Genomic DNA, 14007 nt, shown 5'->3' with positions numbered 1-14007 from the left:
AAGGAATGCGAAGAGAGAGAGCTGAGACATCTTGTGTTAACTAGGGGTGACAGAGTAACCCCAGTGAAAGCATGGCCAATACGGAGGAGCGCGATTCAGGGCTGGGTACAGAATCCATTCAGTGAAGAAGGAATCCTGAAGGACAGCAGAACAGAGAAAGCTGTAGCTTTAACTGCAGTAAGAATGAGACCCAGGAGGCTTACTACTACAGGTGCAGGAAAATTAATAGGATTCCTGAAGTTTACCAGGGTTTTGTGTTTGAAGGGAAAGTAACCCCATACCCCCGAGTGGGGCAAGCAAGCCCATAGTAATTCTCAGGGACACAGGGGCCACTAGATCCTTTTTACTGGGAAAAGGCCTGACCTTTCTCCCAGAGAGTGCAGTGAACACCAGAATGGTAGTGAATGGTATTGGAGGGCAGTGTATGCCTGTACCTGTACACTGGGTGCACCTGGAGTGCAACTTAGTTTTGGGACAGGTGACCGTAGGGATTGTCCCTAGTTTGCCTGTGGACGGGGTTGACCTGCTCCTAGGTAATGGTCTGGCGGGGGTGAAGGTGGTAGCCCCCCCAGTAGTAAAAGAAAGACCGCAGGAAGTCAGAGAGACAGGGCAGTGGCAGGAGACGGTCCCCTGCAGTTTCCCTGAATGTGTAATGGATCAGGCCATGATCAAACCAGCTCCCCCAGAGGAGACGGAATTGGCTCTGCAGGCAAATGATGATGAAGGCTATCTGTCCAAGACTTTCTTTGGGAAGTTAGAAGATCCAGGGAGTGAATTAAATAAATTTTCCCCAGGTGAGGCTCAGTGAGCCGACCCAGTATTGTGAGAGTTAGCACAGACTGCCCAGTCTGAAAGTGAAGCAGAGGGAGTCCCTGATTGCTACTATTTAAAGAATGAGGTACTGATGAGGAAATTGAGTTCTCCTCACAGACCTGAGAGCAAAGGGTGGACATTAGTCATCAGTTAGTGGTGCTGCAGACGTACCAGAGAGAAATATTAAGAAGTCCCATGAGACTACAGTGGCTGTACATGCTGGTGTACAAAACACCAAATCCCGTATAAGACAACAGTTCGACTGGCCAAAACTCCACAAAGATGTGGTGGAGTACTGCAGGAGTTGCCACATGTGCCAGGTTGAGGGGAAACACCAATCTACAGCGAAACCTGCAGCCCTAAGTCCTGTACCAATGTTAGGAGGACTCTCCAGCATAGGGCTGGTGAACTGTAAGGGACCCCTGCCAAGAAAAAAAGGGGACAGGCAGGCATAAGGCTGGCAAAAGGTTAGAAAGGGAAGGGGAAAAAGCGACCAAGAGGGCAGGTTAAAGGAGGTCCAGGAGGAATCCCGGATGAAAACCCTGACTGTCCACTCAGCCAACCCTGAAAAACTTGAAACTTAGACACCACATCCTCCTATGTAAATGCAGACACGAGAAGCACCCCTCCAGAGTTGCTAACATCATACCTGCAGAGACAAAGAAAGACCTCTAGGGGGCAGAGAAACCATGAGGGTGATGCCTCACTTAGTCAAAGTTACACAGGGGAGTGCAGTAGAGTCTGCACAAATACCTGCAGGCAGGAGTGTCTCAGAGGACAAAGGGGAGATTAGCAAAGAGTCCTCCCGCACAGTCAGAGAAAAAGAGAACTACCCATCCCCTGAAGTCAAAAACCTTTGCATGACTCAGCAAAGCACTGAAAGAGAGTTCAGGATAGACCCGCCCACTACTGAAATAAATTCCAACTTAGGGCTAAAAAAATGGTGTGTTTAAAATTAAACCCTGTTACGAAAAGACAGGTGAAAGCTGAGGGAACCCTAGATCCCTTTCTCATCTGGTCGTAACAATTGATTAATAATGCGTATTATCACCGAGCAGATCTAGAGGCATTAATTAAAATTAATCGTTTAAACAAGGTACTAACTAGATTTTAAAAGAGGGAATAGAGATTTTTTAGATCATGGATGGGTAGCTGAGACCTGTCGCTTGCAATTCCTGTGCCATGTGGGAACTTCAGAACACTTCATGGGCTGAATTTTACATCCACCCAAAGAGTGGGAAGGTGGCGGGGGGTGCGTAAAATGGAGCAGGAGGCTCGGATAGCCTTCCCGACCTGCTCCCAACTCTGCCACCACTTTACGCAGGGCGGCAGCAAAAAACGACCTGCCCGCCCCAGGCCAATCAAGGCCTTTAAGTGGCTAGTTAACAGTCACTCAAGGGACTTTACCCTTGTCGGTCGGGTGGCCCAGGCCCGAGAAAAGCCACCTGAAAAAAGCAGGTAGTTTTCTGATGGCCTGGGGTGGCCCTCATGATCAGGTACCCTGCAGTCGACGGAGGGCCGCCCCCGATGCCTCAACCATCCCCAACACGCCCCTGTCTCCCCAATCAACCACCCTTGCCTCATTGGGTCCCAACCGATCGCCCCCGGCGAGGCCCCAAAAACTTACCTTTTTCCGGGGCCATCCTTCATCTTCCTTCTGATAGCTGGGTTGCAGTCCCATCGGTGGCCACCATTCCTGGTGGCGCTACTGGGACAGAGAGCTGCTGGCCCGCTAATTGGCCGGCAGCTCCATTATCCTCTGAGGCAGGAAGTCCCGCCTCAGATCAATTATAGGCCTGGGGACTGTAAAATGCAGGCCAGGCAGAAGAGGGTTCGCCACCGACTTTTCAGGAAGTGGTCACCCTACAGGCAGTGAGAGTTCAGGATAGGAGATGGGTGGCCATCCAGAAGCGTAGGAAGAGGCAGGAGGTTCAGGACTCGTCAGGGTGTGTGCTATTCTCAAACTAGTACTCAGTATCAAGACTGCTGGGAGTGATGACACCTTCATGGAGTGCAGAAAAGACCACCAATGAGCAAGGGACTGCAGAGGAGGGAACAGCAAAGAGTAGAAATGCAGTTGTTATAGGAAATTCCATAGTTAGGGGGACATACAGGCATTTCTGTAACTGTCATCATAAATCCCACATGGTGTGTTGCCTTCCTGGTGCCAGGGTAAATGACATCACAGAGAGGCTGCATCAGGTGCCACATCAAACGTTATTGCAGAAAATAAAAGCTCATGGCGTAGGGGATAACATATTGGCATGGATAGAGGATTGGCTAGCTAACAGGAAACAGAGAGTAGGGATAAATGGATCATTTTCTGGTTGGCAAGATGTATTGAGTGGTGTGCCACAGGGATCTGTGCTGGAGCCTCGACTTTTTACAATTTATATTTGCTAACTTTTCTGATGACACAAAGATAGGTAGGAAAGTAACTTGTGAAGAGGACATAAGGTGGCTAAAAAGGGATATAGATAGGTTAAGTGTGTGGGCAAAGACCTGACAAATGGAGCATAATGTGGGAAAGTGTGAAATTGTCCACTTTGGCAGGAAGACTAATAAAGAAGCATATTATCTAAATGGTGAGAGATTGCAGAGCTCTGAGCTGCAGAGGGATCTGGGTGTCCTAGTGCATGAATCGCAAAAGGTTAGTATGCAGGTACAGCACATAATTGGGAAAACTAATAGAATGCTATCGTATATTGCGAGGGAATTGAATACAAAAGTAGGGAAGTTATGTTTCAGCTACACAGGGCATTGGTGAGACTACATCTGGAGTACAGTGTACAGTTCTGGTCTCCTTATTTAAGGAAGGATGTAAATACGTTGGAGGCAGGACAGAGAAGGTTTACTAGACTAATACCTGGAATGGGCAGGATGTCATACGAGGAAAGATTTGACGGGCTAGGCTTGTATCCACTGGAATTTGGAAGTGTAGGTAACTTGATTGTAACATATAAGATCCTGAGGGGTCTTGACAGGGTGGGATGTGGAAAGGATGTTTCCCCTTGTGGGAGAATCTAAAACTAGGGGTCACTGTTTAAAAGTAAGGGGTCGCCCATTTAAGACAGAGATGAGGAGAAATTTTTTCTCTGAGGGCCGTGAGTATTTGGAATTCACTTCCTCAAAAGGCAGTGGAAGCAGAGTCTTTGAATATTTTTAAGGCAGAGATAGATAGATTCTTGATAAGCTAGGGGGTGGAAGGATAGGTGTAAATGTGGAGTAATCAGTTCAGCCATGAACTTACTGAATGGTGGAGCAGGCTCGAGAGGCCAAGTGGCCTACTTCTGCTCCTAATTCGTGTGTTCGTATGTATAATATCCTTCAGGGGGAAGGAAGTGAGACAGAAATTGTGGTCCATGTAAGTATCAATGATAGGACTTCAATACCTGCCCTACGATCAAATTTTCAGGAGATAGGGAAGAAGTTAAAAAGCAAGACCTTGAGGAATTACTCCCAGTGCCACACGCTAGCAAAAGTAGAAATGGGAAGATAGGCAGGGTCAATGCGTAGCTTGAAGCATGGTGCAGGAGGGAGGGCTTCAGAATCTTGGGACATTGAGACCAGTTCTGGGGCAGGAGGCACCTATTCAAAAGGGACGGGTTGCACCTCAACAGAACTGGGACCAATGTCCTTGCTGGGAGTTTGACTCGTGTAGTTAGGGAGGGTTTAAACTAAATTGGCAGGGGAACGTGCACCAGCATATCGAAGTAGAAAAGAGGAATAAGGTGCATAAAGGAGTGAGAGTGTTGGATAGTGTTAGAGAAGGAAGTTGTACCAGTATAGATAGAAGCAGATTAAGAAGGTCTATGAGGGATACAATGACAGGTTTAGAATGCATCCATGTAAATGCACAAAGTGTGGTGAATAAAGTTGGTGAGCTACAAGCACAAATAGCCGTGTGGGAATATGATCTTGTGGCAATAACAGAAGTGTGGATTCAAGTCTTCTGAAGAAGGAATTTTCCTCCACACAAGATCAGGGGGCAGGTTGTTCAACCTTGCCCGTCTAAGAGCGAAGTCCAAAGTACGGAAAGTCCTCATCAGGGAACTCCTCTTTGCTGACGATGCTGCTTTAACATCTCACACTGAAGAGTGCCTGCAGAGTCTCATCGACAGGTTTGCAGCTGCCTGCAATGAATTTGGCCTAACCATCAGCCTCAAGAAAACGAACATCATGGGGCAGGACGTCAGAAATGCTCCATCCATCAATATTGGCGACCACGCTCTGGAAGTGATTCAAGAGTTCACCTACCTAGGCTCAACTATCACCAGTAACCTGTCTCTAGATGCAGAAATCAACAAGCGCATGGGAAAGGCTTCCACTGCTATGTCCAGACTGGCCACGAGAGTGTGGGAAAATGGCGCACTGACACGGAACACAAAAGTCCGAGTGTATCAAGCCTGTGTCCTCAGTACTTTGCTCTATGGCAGCGAGGCCTGGACAACGTATGTCAGCCAAGAGCGACGTCTCAATTCATTCCATCTTTGCTGCCTCCGGAGAATACTTGGCATCAGGTGGCAGGACCGTATCTCCAACACAGAAGTCCTCGAGGCGGCCAACATCCTCAGCTTATACACACTACTGAGTCAGTGGCGCTTGAGATGGCTTGGCCATGTGAGCCGCATGGAAGATGGCAGGATCCCCAAAGACACATTGTACAGCGAGCTCGCCACTGGTAACAGACCCACCGGCCGTCCATGTCTCCGCTTTAAAGATGTCTGCAAACGCGACATGAAGTCCTGTGACGTTGGTCACAAGTCGTGGGAGTCAGTTGCCAGCGTTCGCCAGAGCTAGCGGGCAGCCATAAAGGCGGGGCTAAAGTGTGGCGAGTCGAAGAGACTTAGCAGTTGGCAGGAAAAAAGACAAAAGCGCAAGGTGAGAGCCAACTGTGTAACAGCCCCGACAAACAAATTTTTCTGCAGCATCTGTGGAAGTGCCTGTCACTCTAGAATTGGCCTTTATAGCCACTCCAGGCGCTGCTCCACACACCACTGACCACCTCCAGGCGCTTACCCATTGTCTGTCAAGATAAGGAGGCCAAAGAAGGATTAAAAACAGTGAGGACTGACCACTTAATATTAAAGGATACAAAGTGTTCAGAAAAGATAGGGAATGATAAAAGGGAGGTTGTGTGGCAGTACTGATTAGGGAATATATTGTAGTGTTGAAAAGAGAGGATGTCCTTGCGGGGGTAAGGACAGAATCTGTTTGGTTAGAGTTCAGAAGCCTCCAAATAGTGAGAGAGGGATCGAGGAACAAATTTGCAAGGAAATCACAGAGATGTGCAAGAACAAAGCGTGATGATTTGGGGGACTTTAAATTACCCTAATATAAATTGGGATAATGTTGGAGTAAAGGGAGAGGTGGGGAAGGAATTTCAGAAAAGTGTTCAGGAGAACTTCCTTGATCAGCATGTTCTCAGCCTAACTAGGAAGGAGGCATTACTGAATCCGAAGCTGGGGAATGAGGTGGGCCAAGTGAACCGAGTGTCTGTGGGGGAATACTTGAGTAAGAGTGATCATAGGGGACTAGGGGACATAGTTACAGAATAAGGGAAAACACATTTAAAACTGAGATGCGAAGGAATTTCTCCTGTCAGAGGGTGGTGAATCTCTGGAATTCTCTACCTCAGAGAGTTGTGGAGGCTAGGTCACTGAATGTATTTAAGGAGGAGGTAGATAAATCTTTGAAATCTCGGATTTGCGGCTGCCTGCAGAGCAGGCCCAAAAGAGGAGTTGAGGCCTGGGACAGATCAGCCATGATCTTATTGAATGGCGGGGCAGGCTTGAGGGGCTGAATGGCTTACTACTGCTCCTATTTCTTATGTTCTTATGTTTATTGTATCATAAGGTTTAGATTAATAATGGAAAAGAACAAGGAATAATCTAAAGTAGAACTTCTAAACTGGAAAAGGGTTAACTTCAATGGGATGAGAGGGCATCGAGCCAGGGTAAAATGGAACCAAAGATTGACAGGAAAAACTGTAACTGAACAATGGGTAATCTTTAAGCGGGAGACGTTTCAGGTACAGGCTAGGTACCTTCCAACAAGAGGGAAAGGCAGGGGACCCAAAGCCAGGGCACCTTGGAGATACAGAATGTGATGAAACAAAAAAAAAGAGTGTATGATACTTGTCAGGTGAAATATTCAGGCGAGAACCAAGCCAAATACAACAAGTTGAGAGGGGAAGTGAAGTTGAAAATAACACTGGTAAAGGGAGAATATGAGAATAGAGTGGCAGTTAACATAAAAGGGAACCCAATAATTTTCTACCACCATGTAAATAGTAAATGGGTAGTAGGAGGTGGGTGGGTTCTATTAGGTGCAAAGAGGGTGGGAGATGTTTAGAGGCACAGCGCAAGGCTAGAACACTTAATGAGGAAGAGGATGCTGACAAAATATCAGTAGAAGCAGAGAGTGTAGAGGTATTGGATGGGGTAAAAATTGATTGGGAGGATGTACTGGAAAGGCTGGCTATGCTTAGAGTGGTTAAGTCACCTGGTCTGGATGGCTGGCATCCCAGGTTGCTAAAGAAAGTGGGGGTGGAGATAGCAGAAGGGCTTACCATAATCTTCCAATCTTCCCTAGATACGGAGGAGGTGCCAGAGGATTGGAGAGTGGCAAAGGTTTCACCCTTATTCAAGGGACATTCCTGGTAACTACAGGTTGGCCAGTTTGACATCAGTGATGGGTAAGGTTTTAAAGACAATAATCAGGAAAAAAAATCAACTGGCACTTGGAGAGCTTTGGGTTAATTAAGAAGAGCTAGCACAGATTTGCAAAAGGTAGATCGTAGTTAACTAATCCAATTGAATTTTTTGATGTTGTAACAGAGAAGGTTGATGAAGGGAAAGCAATGGATGTTGTTGACTTGGATTTTAAGAGAACATTTGACAAAGTACCACAAAGTAACAAAATTGAAGCTCATGGAATAGGAAGGTCAGTGTTAACTTGAATAAAAAAGTGGTTTAAGGACAGAAAACATGTACCACGAGCTGTGGTACATGGTTGTTTTTCAGACTGAAGGATGGTAGACAATAGTGTTCCCCAAGGTCAGTGCTAGGACCAGTGCTATTTTTAATATTTATAATTACTTGGATATTGGAATATAGAGTAAAATTTCAAAATTTGCCGATAATATGAAACGTGGAGGTGCGGCAAACAGTAAGGATGATATCAGTTGACTGAAACAGGACATAGATAGGCAAGCAGAATGGACAGACAAGTGGCAGATAGAATTTAATACAGACAAGTGTGAGATGATGCATTTTGCAGAAGGAATAGGGAGAGGCAATATAGATTTAATGGCACAGTTCTAAAGTGTGTGCAGGGACAGAGGGACCTGGAGATTCATGTGCACCAATCTTTGAAGGTGGCAGGACATATTGAGAGAATAGTTAGCAAAGCATATGGGATCTTGGGCTTCATAAATTGAGGTATTGAGTACAAAAGCAGGGAAGTTATGCTGAACCTTTATAAAGCTCTGGTTAGGCCACAAGTAGATAATTGCATCCAGTTCTGGTCACTTCACGTTAGGAAGGATGTGAGGGTTCTTGAGAGGGAGCAGAGGAGATTTACCAGAATGGTTCCAGGGATGTAGGGTTTTACCTACAAGGTTGGACAAACTTGAGCTATTCTCCTTGGAACAAAGAAGATTGAGGGGAGATTAGATAGAGGTGTACACGATTATGACAGGTTAAGATAAGGTAGTCAAAGAAAAGCTGTTCCCATTAGCTGATGGTACAAGGAATAGGGGACACAGATTAAAGGCTCTGGACAAGAGATGGAATGAGGATGTGAGGAAGAACTTTTTTTATGCAGTGAGTGGTAATGACCTGGAACTCACTGCCTATCAGGGTGGTGGAAGTGGAGACAATCAATGATTTCAAAAGGAAACCATTGGAAATTAGCTTGCAGGGCTGCAGGGATAGAACAGGGGTATTGGAACGGACTGGATTACTCTACAGAGAGCTGGCACGGACTCAATGGGCCAAATAGCCTCCATCTGTGTTGTAATGACTCTATAACTCTCTGACTGTAGTTTGGTCAAATATGATCGTCCTTATTGAAATCTGTGCTGACGACTCTCTTATATTTTTGGTTTCTAAATGTTTCTCTAATCAATCTTTGAGTAAAGATTCCATTATCTTTCCTACCACTGATGTTAAGCCAGTTAGTCTATAGTTCCCAGGACTAATTCTATCTGCCTTTTTAAATAAAGGAGTAACTTTAGATATCCAGCAATCCCCTGGCATTCTTCTCTTTTCCGATGCAATGGTACCTCTGCTATCACTTCCCTAACTTGTTTTATATGTGCAGATGCAATCCATCTGGAGTAGCAATTTTTTTCCTCTCAAGGTATGAGGCATCTGATTTTTTGTTGCAGAAGTAAAATCTATCCTTAAATTGTCACAATATATCCAGGAGATATAAAGCAGCTTAATAATTATTTGTCTTTAAACACAATATGAAAATGCAGTAAGTAAAGTAGCAAATTACAGGAAACTTTATTTATGATGTAATCTTTGTAAGAGAATAAAATTATCCAGAAAAAAAACATTTGTGGGATTGACATAAAACAATGGAAAAATAATTTATTTACACAATTCTATAAAAGATCTATCACTCAACACTTCTATACCAATGCTATGGTGTTTAATTTTTCCTGGCTCAAGGACTAGATAATTTTGTGACCTGCCAATTTCTAATTTAGGTTTTTATCCTATGATCTAATCACAACCTGCCATTAATACAGTATTCCGTACAGACCCAAGCAAGGTCCACATCCATGTGATCTGCAGTGACTCTACAATTACAAGTAATTATAGCATACACTCATCAATACCATTATCAGCACATAGCAAATGTGTTATCCAATTTGATAAATCTGCAGAACATTAATAAGATATACATAAAATGTGTCATTACTAAAAACTAATCGGAATATTTCCAGATGCTGACAAGTCAGCTGTGTATGACCAGCAGTTTTTGGAAAACTTGGTGTTCATCGTTTTAGTGCTGTAATGTGTTTTGAACTCTCACAATAAATATATCTTACAGCATAAAATTATTACAAAAGTGTCATACTACCAAGAAATATATGCTATAATTACAATGACGTAGCGTCGTGTTCCATTCTCACCTAGGAGATAAACAGCTTACCCTCCAGCACACTGGTGTCAGGCTACTTGACACAGATTCTGCCCTCATGTGAAAACTGATACTTTTAAAATCACTGCTTTGACACATGCCTCTGTTACACTGTCCTGCAGATTTCATTGTTATCATTTTCAGCTTCAAGGATTAATTCTTTAAACAATAAAAATACATTTATCTAGGGTGAAAGAAAATTTGGAGGACGCTTTGTGTATAAACAGTGGAACTGCTAAAGGAACTTTGACTCCTGTCTGCGAGGAGCACTTATCTAAAGTTGCAGGTCCTTGGAGGCTTTGACCTGAAAATGCCCTTCACACACAAACACACACACAATACACAGCTGGGATTACATGGAAGGTGAATTTAGAGGACTTACCGTGATGGCTTGTAGCCTTTCTTTCAGTAGATGAGTCTCTTCCATCCTAAAAATCAAAACAGAAAGAACAGAAGTAGAAGGGTGAACAGCATGAGCAGGAGAGGGAGAGACGAGTGCTGGCGTGTGCTGCAGCTGGGGTGGAGAGTATTCCTGGCTTGTCAGGACGTCTTCCAGCAGATGATGGTGCTGGCCTGACTCAGGCAGGCACATGTGATGAAGGGGTGCAGACACAGATTGCTAGCATGGCTGTCACGTTTGAGTGACAGACCATATGTTCTCCTTAGTCCAGAATTCTTTTGGTTGGATAGTTTCAAGAGGTGAGACAGCTTGCTACCATCCTGCATAAACGTGACAATACTGTTCCTTCAAACTAGAGAATAGGAATTCAGTGTAGTATTAACAGATAGAACAGACATGCTATAGAGGAACTTTAATGATGACATTGTGATATGATTCATATTTTAGATTTAAAGGGGACAATTTTAAATTTAGATGCACTAAGTAGGGGGTGGGGGATATCAGAGACTGTTGTACTGAAGTGCACTTGTGTTGTCTGTCTGTTGTTACTAGATGAGCCCAGAGTCATTCGAGGCCAGGGCCTCATTTACATGTTGCCAGTGAGATACCATTGCCAATTTGGCACTTCGGGCAGCTTGCTGGTTGGGTGCAGGTGGGAAATCAAGCAGCTCCTACACATGTGAAGGAGGCTTCGCACGAGCCAGCAGTGAACTGGAATTTAAAAAATTAAAAAAATGACTTCAGCAGACTCGAGTGGCTACCTGAGGCCCCTTTAAGGACTGCTGGCTTAGCCGTTAAACTTCAGTAGCTTGGCCATCTCCTCATTTTCTTTAGCTTGCTCCAATCAGAAATTTTCTTTAAAAATGAGGTTTCTCTCCCAGAGCTACTGGCTTTTTCCAGAGGGCAGTTCCACAGGTGTTAGAAACCGAACACAACCTTGCTCAAATGGGGATTCATCAGGTAGGAGCCTAAGTAGTGAGTTTTGATGGGCTGCTTATCCATGAGGGGCATAGAAAATGAGCCAGATTTTGTCGCCACCCTCCAGGAGAGGTGATTGGAAGAGGAATCCTAGTTAATTTTTCTCCCCTGCTCCCGTACCAGCTCAGTGTCCTGAGGCTAATTGTACTCTCCCAGCATCTACCCCAACTGAGATTAGCGTATTTTGTACACAGCAGAGAAATTGGGGGTGAAATAATGAATCATCAGCTTTTAATACTCTACGCTTGGACTGCTGATCTGCTATTGGCCTGTTTTGTGATGCTGGCATTGACCAATTTCACCCCAACTGAACCTGAGATGTTCCTTGCCCGTGTGGCCCAGTAACACACAAGGTGGTGCATTCACAGACATAAACCATTGGAGTAAGAAATAAACTTTTCTGTGCATTTATTTTTATAACTTGATGTAGAAAGAACTTCTGCACCTGCAAAAAAAAAATTGGATAATAGAGTAATTACCAAAATTAAAATGGGGCTTTTACAAATTTCCAGAATAGAAAGCCAGGAAAGTGAACAATCACTAATACAAAATGCAAAATATTGCAGATGAAATGAATATGAAATCTGAAATAAAAAACCAGAAAATGATGGAAATACTCAGCAGGTAAGGCACCATCAGTGGCAAGTGAAACAGAGTTAACGTTTCAGCTCAATGTCCTTTTTTAAAATTCATTCATGGGATGTGGGTGACGCTGGCTAGGCCAGCATTTATTGTCCATCCCTAATTGCCCTTGAGAAGGTGGTGGTGAGCTGCCTTCTTGAACCGCTACAGTCCATTTGGGGTAGGGATACCCACAGTGCTGTTAGGAAGGGAGTTCCAGGATTTTGACCCAGCGACAGTGAAGGAACGGCGATATAGTTCCAAGTCAGGATGGTGTGTGACTTGGAGGGGAACTTGCAGGTGGTGGTGTTCCCATATATTTGCTACCCTTGTCCTTCTAGTTGGTAAAGGTCAGGGATTTGGAAGGTGCTGTCTAAGGAGCCTTGGTGCATTGCTACAGTGCATCTTGTAGATGGTACACACTGCTGCCACTGTGCGTCGGTGGTAGAGGGAGTGAATGTTTGTAGATGGGGTGCCAATCAAGCGGGCTGCTTTGTCTTGGATGGTGTCGAGCTTCTTGAGTGTTGTTGGAGCTGCACCCATCCAGGCAAGTGGAGAGTATTCCATTACACTCCTGACTTGTGCCTTGCAGATGGTGGACAGGCTTTGGGGAGCCAGGAGGTGAGTTACTCGCCTCAGGATTCCTAGCCTCTGACCTGCTCTTGTAGCCACGGTATTTATATGGCTATTCCAGTTCAGTTTATGGTCAATGTTTTTTAAAATTTTATTTATATTAGAGGTACAGCACCGAAACAGGCCCTTCGGCCCATCGAGTCTGTGCCGACCAGCAACCACCCATTTTTTATACTAGCCCTACAGTAATCCCATATTCCCTAACACCTACCTACGCTAGGGGCAATTTACAATGGCCAATTTACCGATCAACCTGCAAGTCTTTGGTTGTGGGAGGAAACCAGAGCACCCGGTGAAAACCCACACGGTCACAGGGAGAACTTGCAAACTCCGCACAGGCAGTACCCAGAATCGAACCCGGGTCCCTGGAGCTGTGAGGCTGCGGTGCTAACCACTGCGCCATTGTGCCACCCACTGTGTTAACCCCTAGGATGTTGACAGATGGGGATTCAGCGATGGTAATGCTGTTGAATGTCAAGGGGAGATGGTTAGATTCTCTCTTGTTGGAGATGGTCATTGCCTGGCACTTGTGTGGTGCGAATGTTACTTGCCACTTATCAGCCCAAGCCTGGATATTGTCCAGGTCTTGCTGCATTTCTACACGGACTGCTTCAGTATCTGAGGAGTCATGAATGGTGCTGAACAATATGCAATCATCAGCGAACATCCCCACTTCTGACCTTATGATTGAAGGAAGGTCATTGATGAAGCAGCTGAAGATGATTGGGCCTAGGACACTACCCTGAGGAACTCCTGCAGTGATGTCCTGGAGCTCAGATGATTGACCTCCGACAACCACAACCATCATCCTTTGCGCTAGGTATGACTCCAGCCAGCAGAGGGTTTTCCCCTGATTCCCATTGACCTCAGTTTTGCTAGGGCTCCTTGATGCCATACTCGGTCAAATGCTGCCTTGATGTCAAGGGCAGTCACTCTCACCTCATCACTTGAGTTCAGCCCTTTTGTCCATGTTTGAACCAAGGCTGTAATGAGGTCAGGAGCTGAGTGGCCCTGGCAGAACCCAAACTGAGCGTCACTGAGCAGGTTATTGCTAAGCAGTGCTGCTTGATGGCACTGTTGATGACACCTTCCATCACTTTACTGATGATAGAGAGTAGGCTGATGGGGCGGTAATTGGCCGGGTTTGATTTGTCCTGCTTTTTGTGTACAGGACATACCTGGGCAATTTTCCACATTGCAGGCTAGATGCCAGTGTTGCAGATGTACTGGAACAGCTTGGCTAGGGCACGGCAAGTTCGGGAGCACAGGTCTTCAGTACTATTGCCGGAATATTGTCAGGGCCCATAGTTTTTGCAGTGTCCAGTGCCTTCAGTCGTTTCTTGATATCACGCGGAGTGAATCGAATTGGCTGAAGTCTGGCATCTGTGATGCTGGGGACTTCAGGA

At 45.2% G+C, this 14007-nt stretch overlaps 1 protein-coding gene across 4 annotated transcripts in view; it reads right to left on the bottom strand.

The window, feature by feature from the left end:
• Nucleotides 1–14007, bottom strand: part of palmdb (palmdelphin b) — a 146670-nt gene that overhangs the window by 52205 nt on the left and 80458 nt on the right. For all 4 annotated transcript variants that reach the window (XM_068036869.1, XM_068036867.1, XM_068036868.1 and 1 more), the window contains exon 2: nucleotides 10352–10397. In XM_068036869.1, coding sequence (XP_067892970.1) covers nucleotides 10352–10396 — 45 coding nt within the window. In that variant the 5' untranslated portion in view covers nucleotide 10397. The remainder of the gene's footprint in view (nucleotides 1–10351; nucleotides 10398–14007) is intronic.

Source organism: Heterodontus francisci, chromosome 8, assembly GCF_036365525.1.
Source record: "Heterodontus francisci isolate sHetFra1 chromosome 8, sHetFra1.hap1, whole genome shotgun sequence".
NCBI lineage: Eukaryota > Metazoa > Chordata > Chondrichthyes > Heterodontiformes > Heterodontidae > Heterodontus > Heterodontus francisci.
This window is presented reverse-complemented; position numbering and strand designations above follow the sequence as displayed.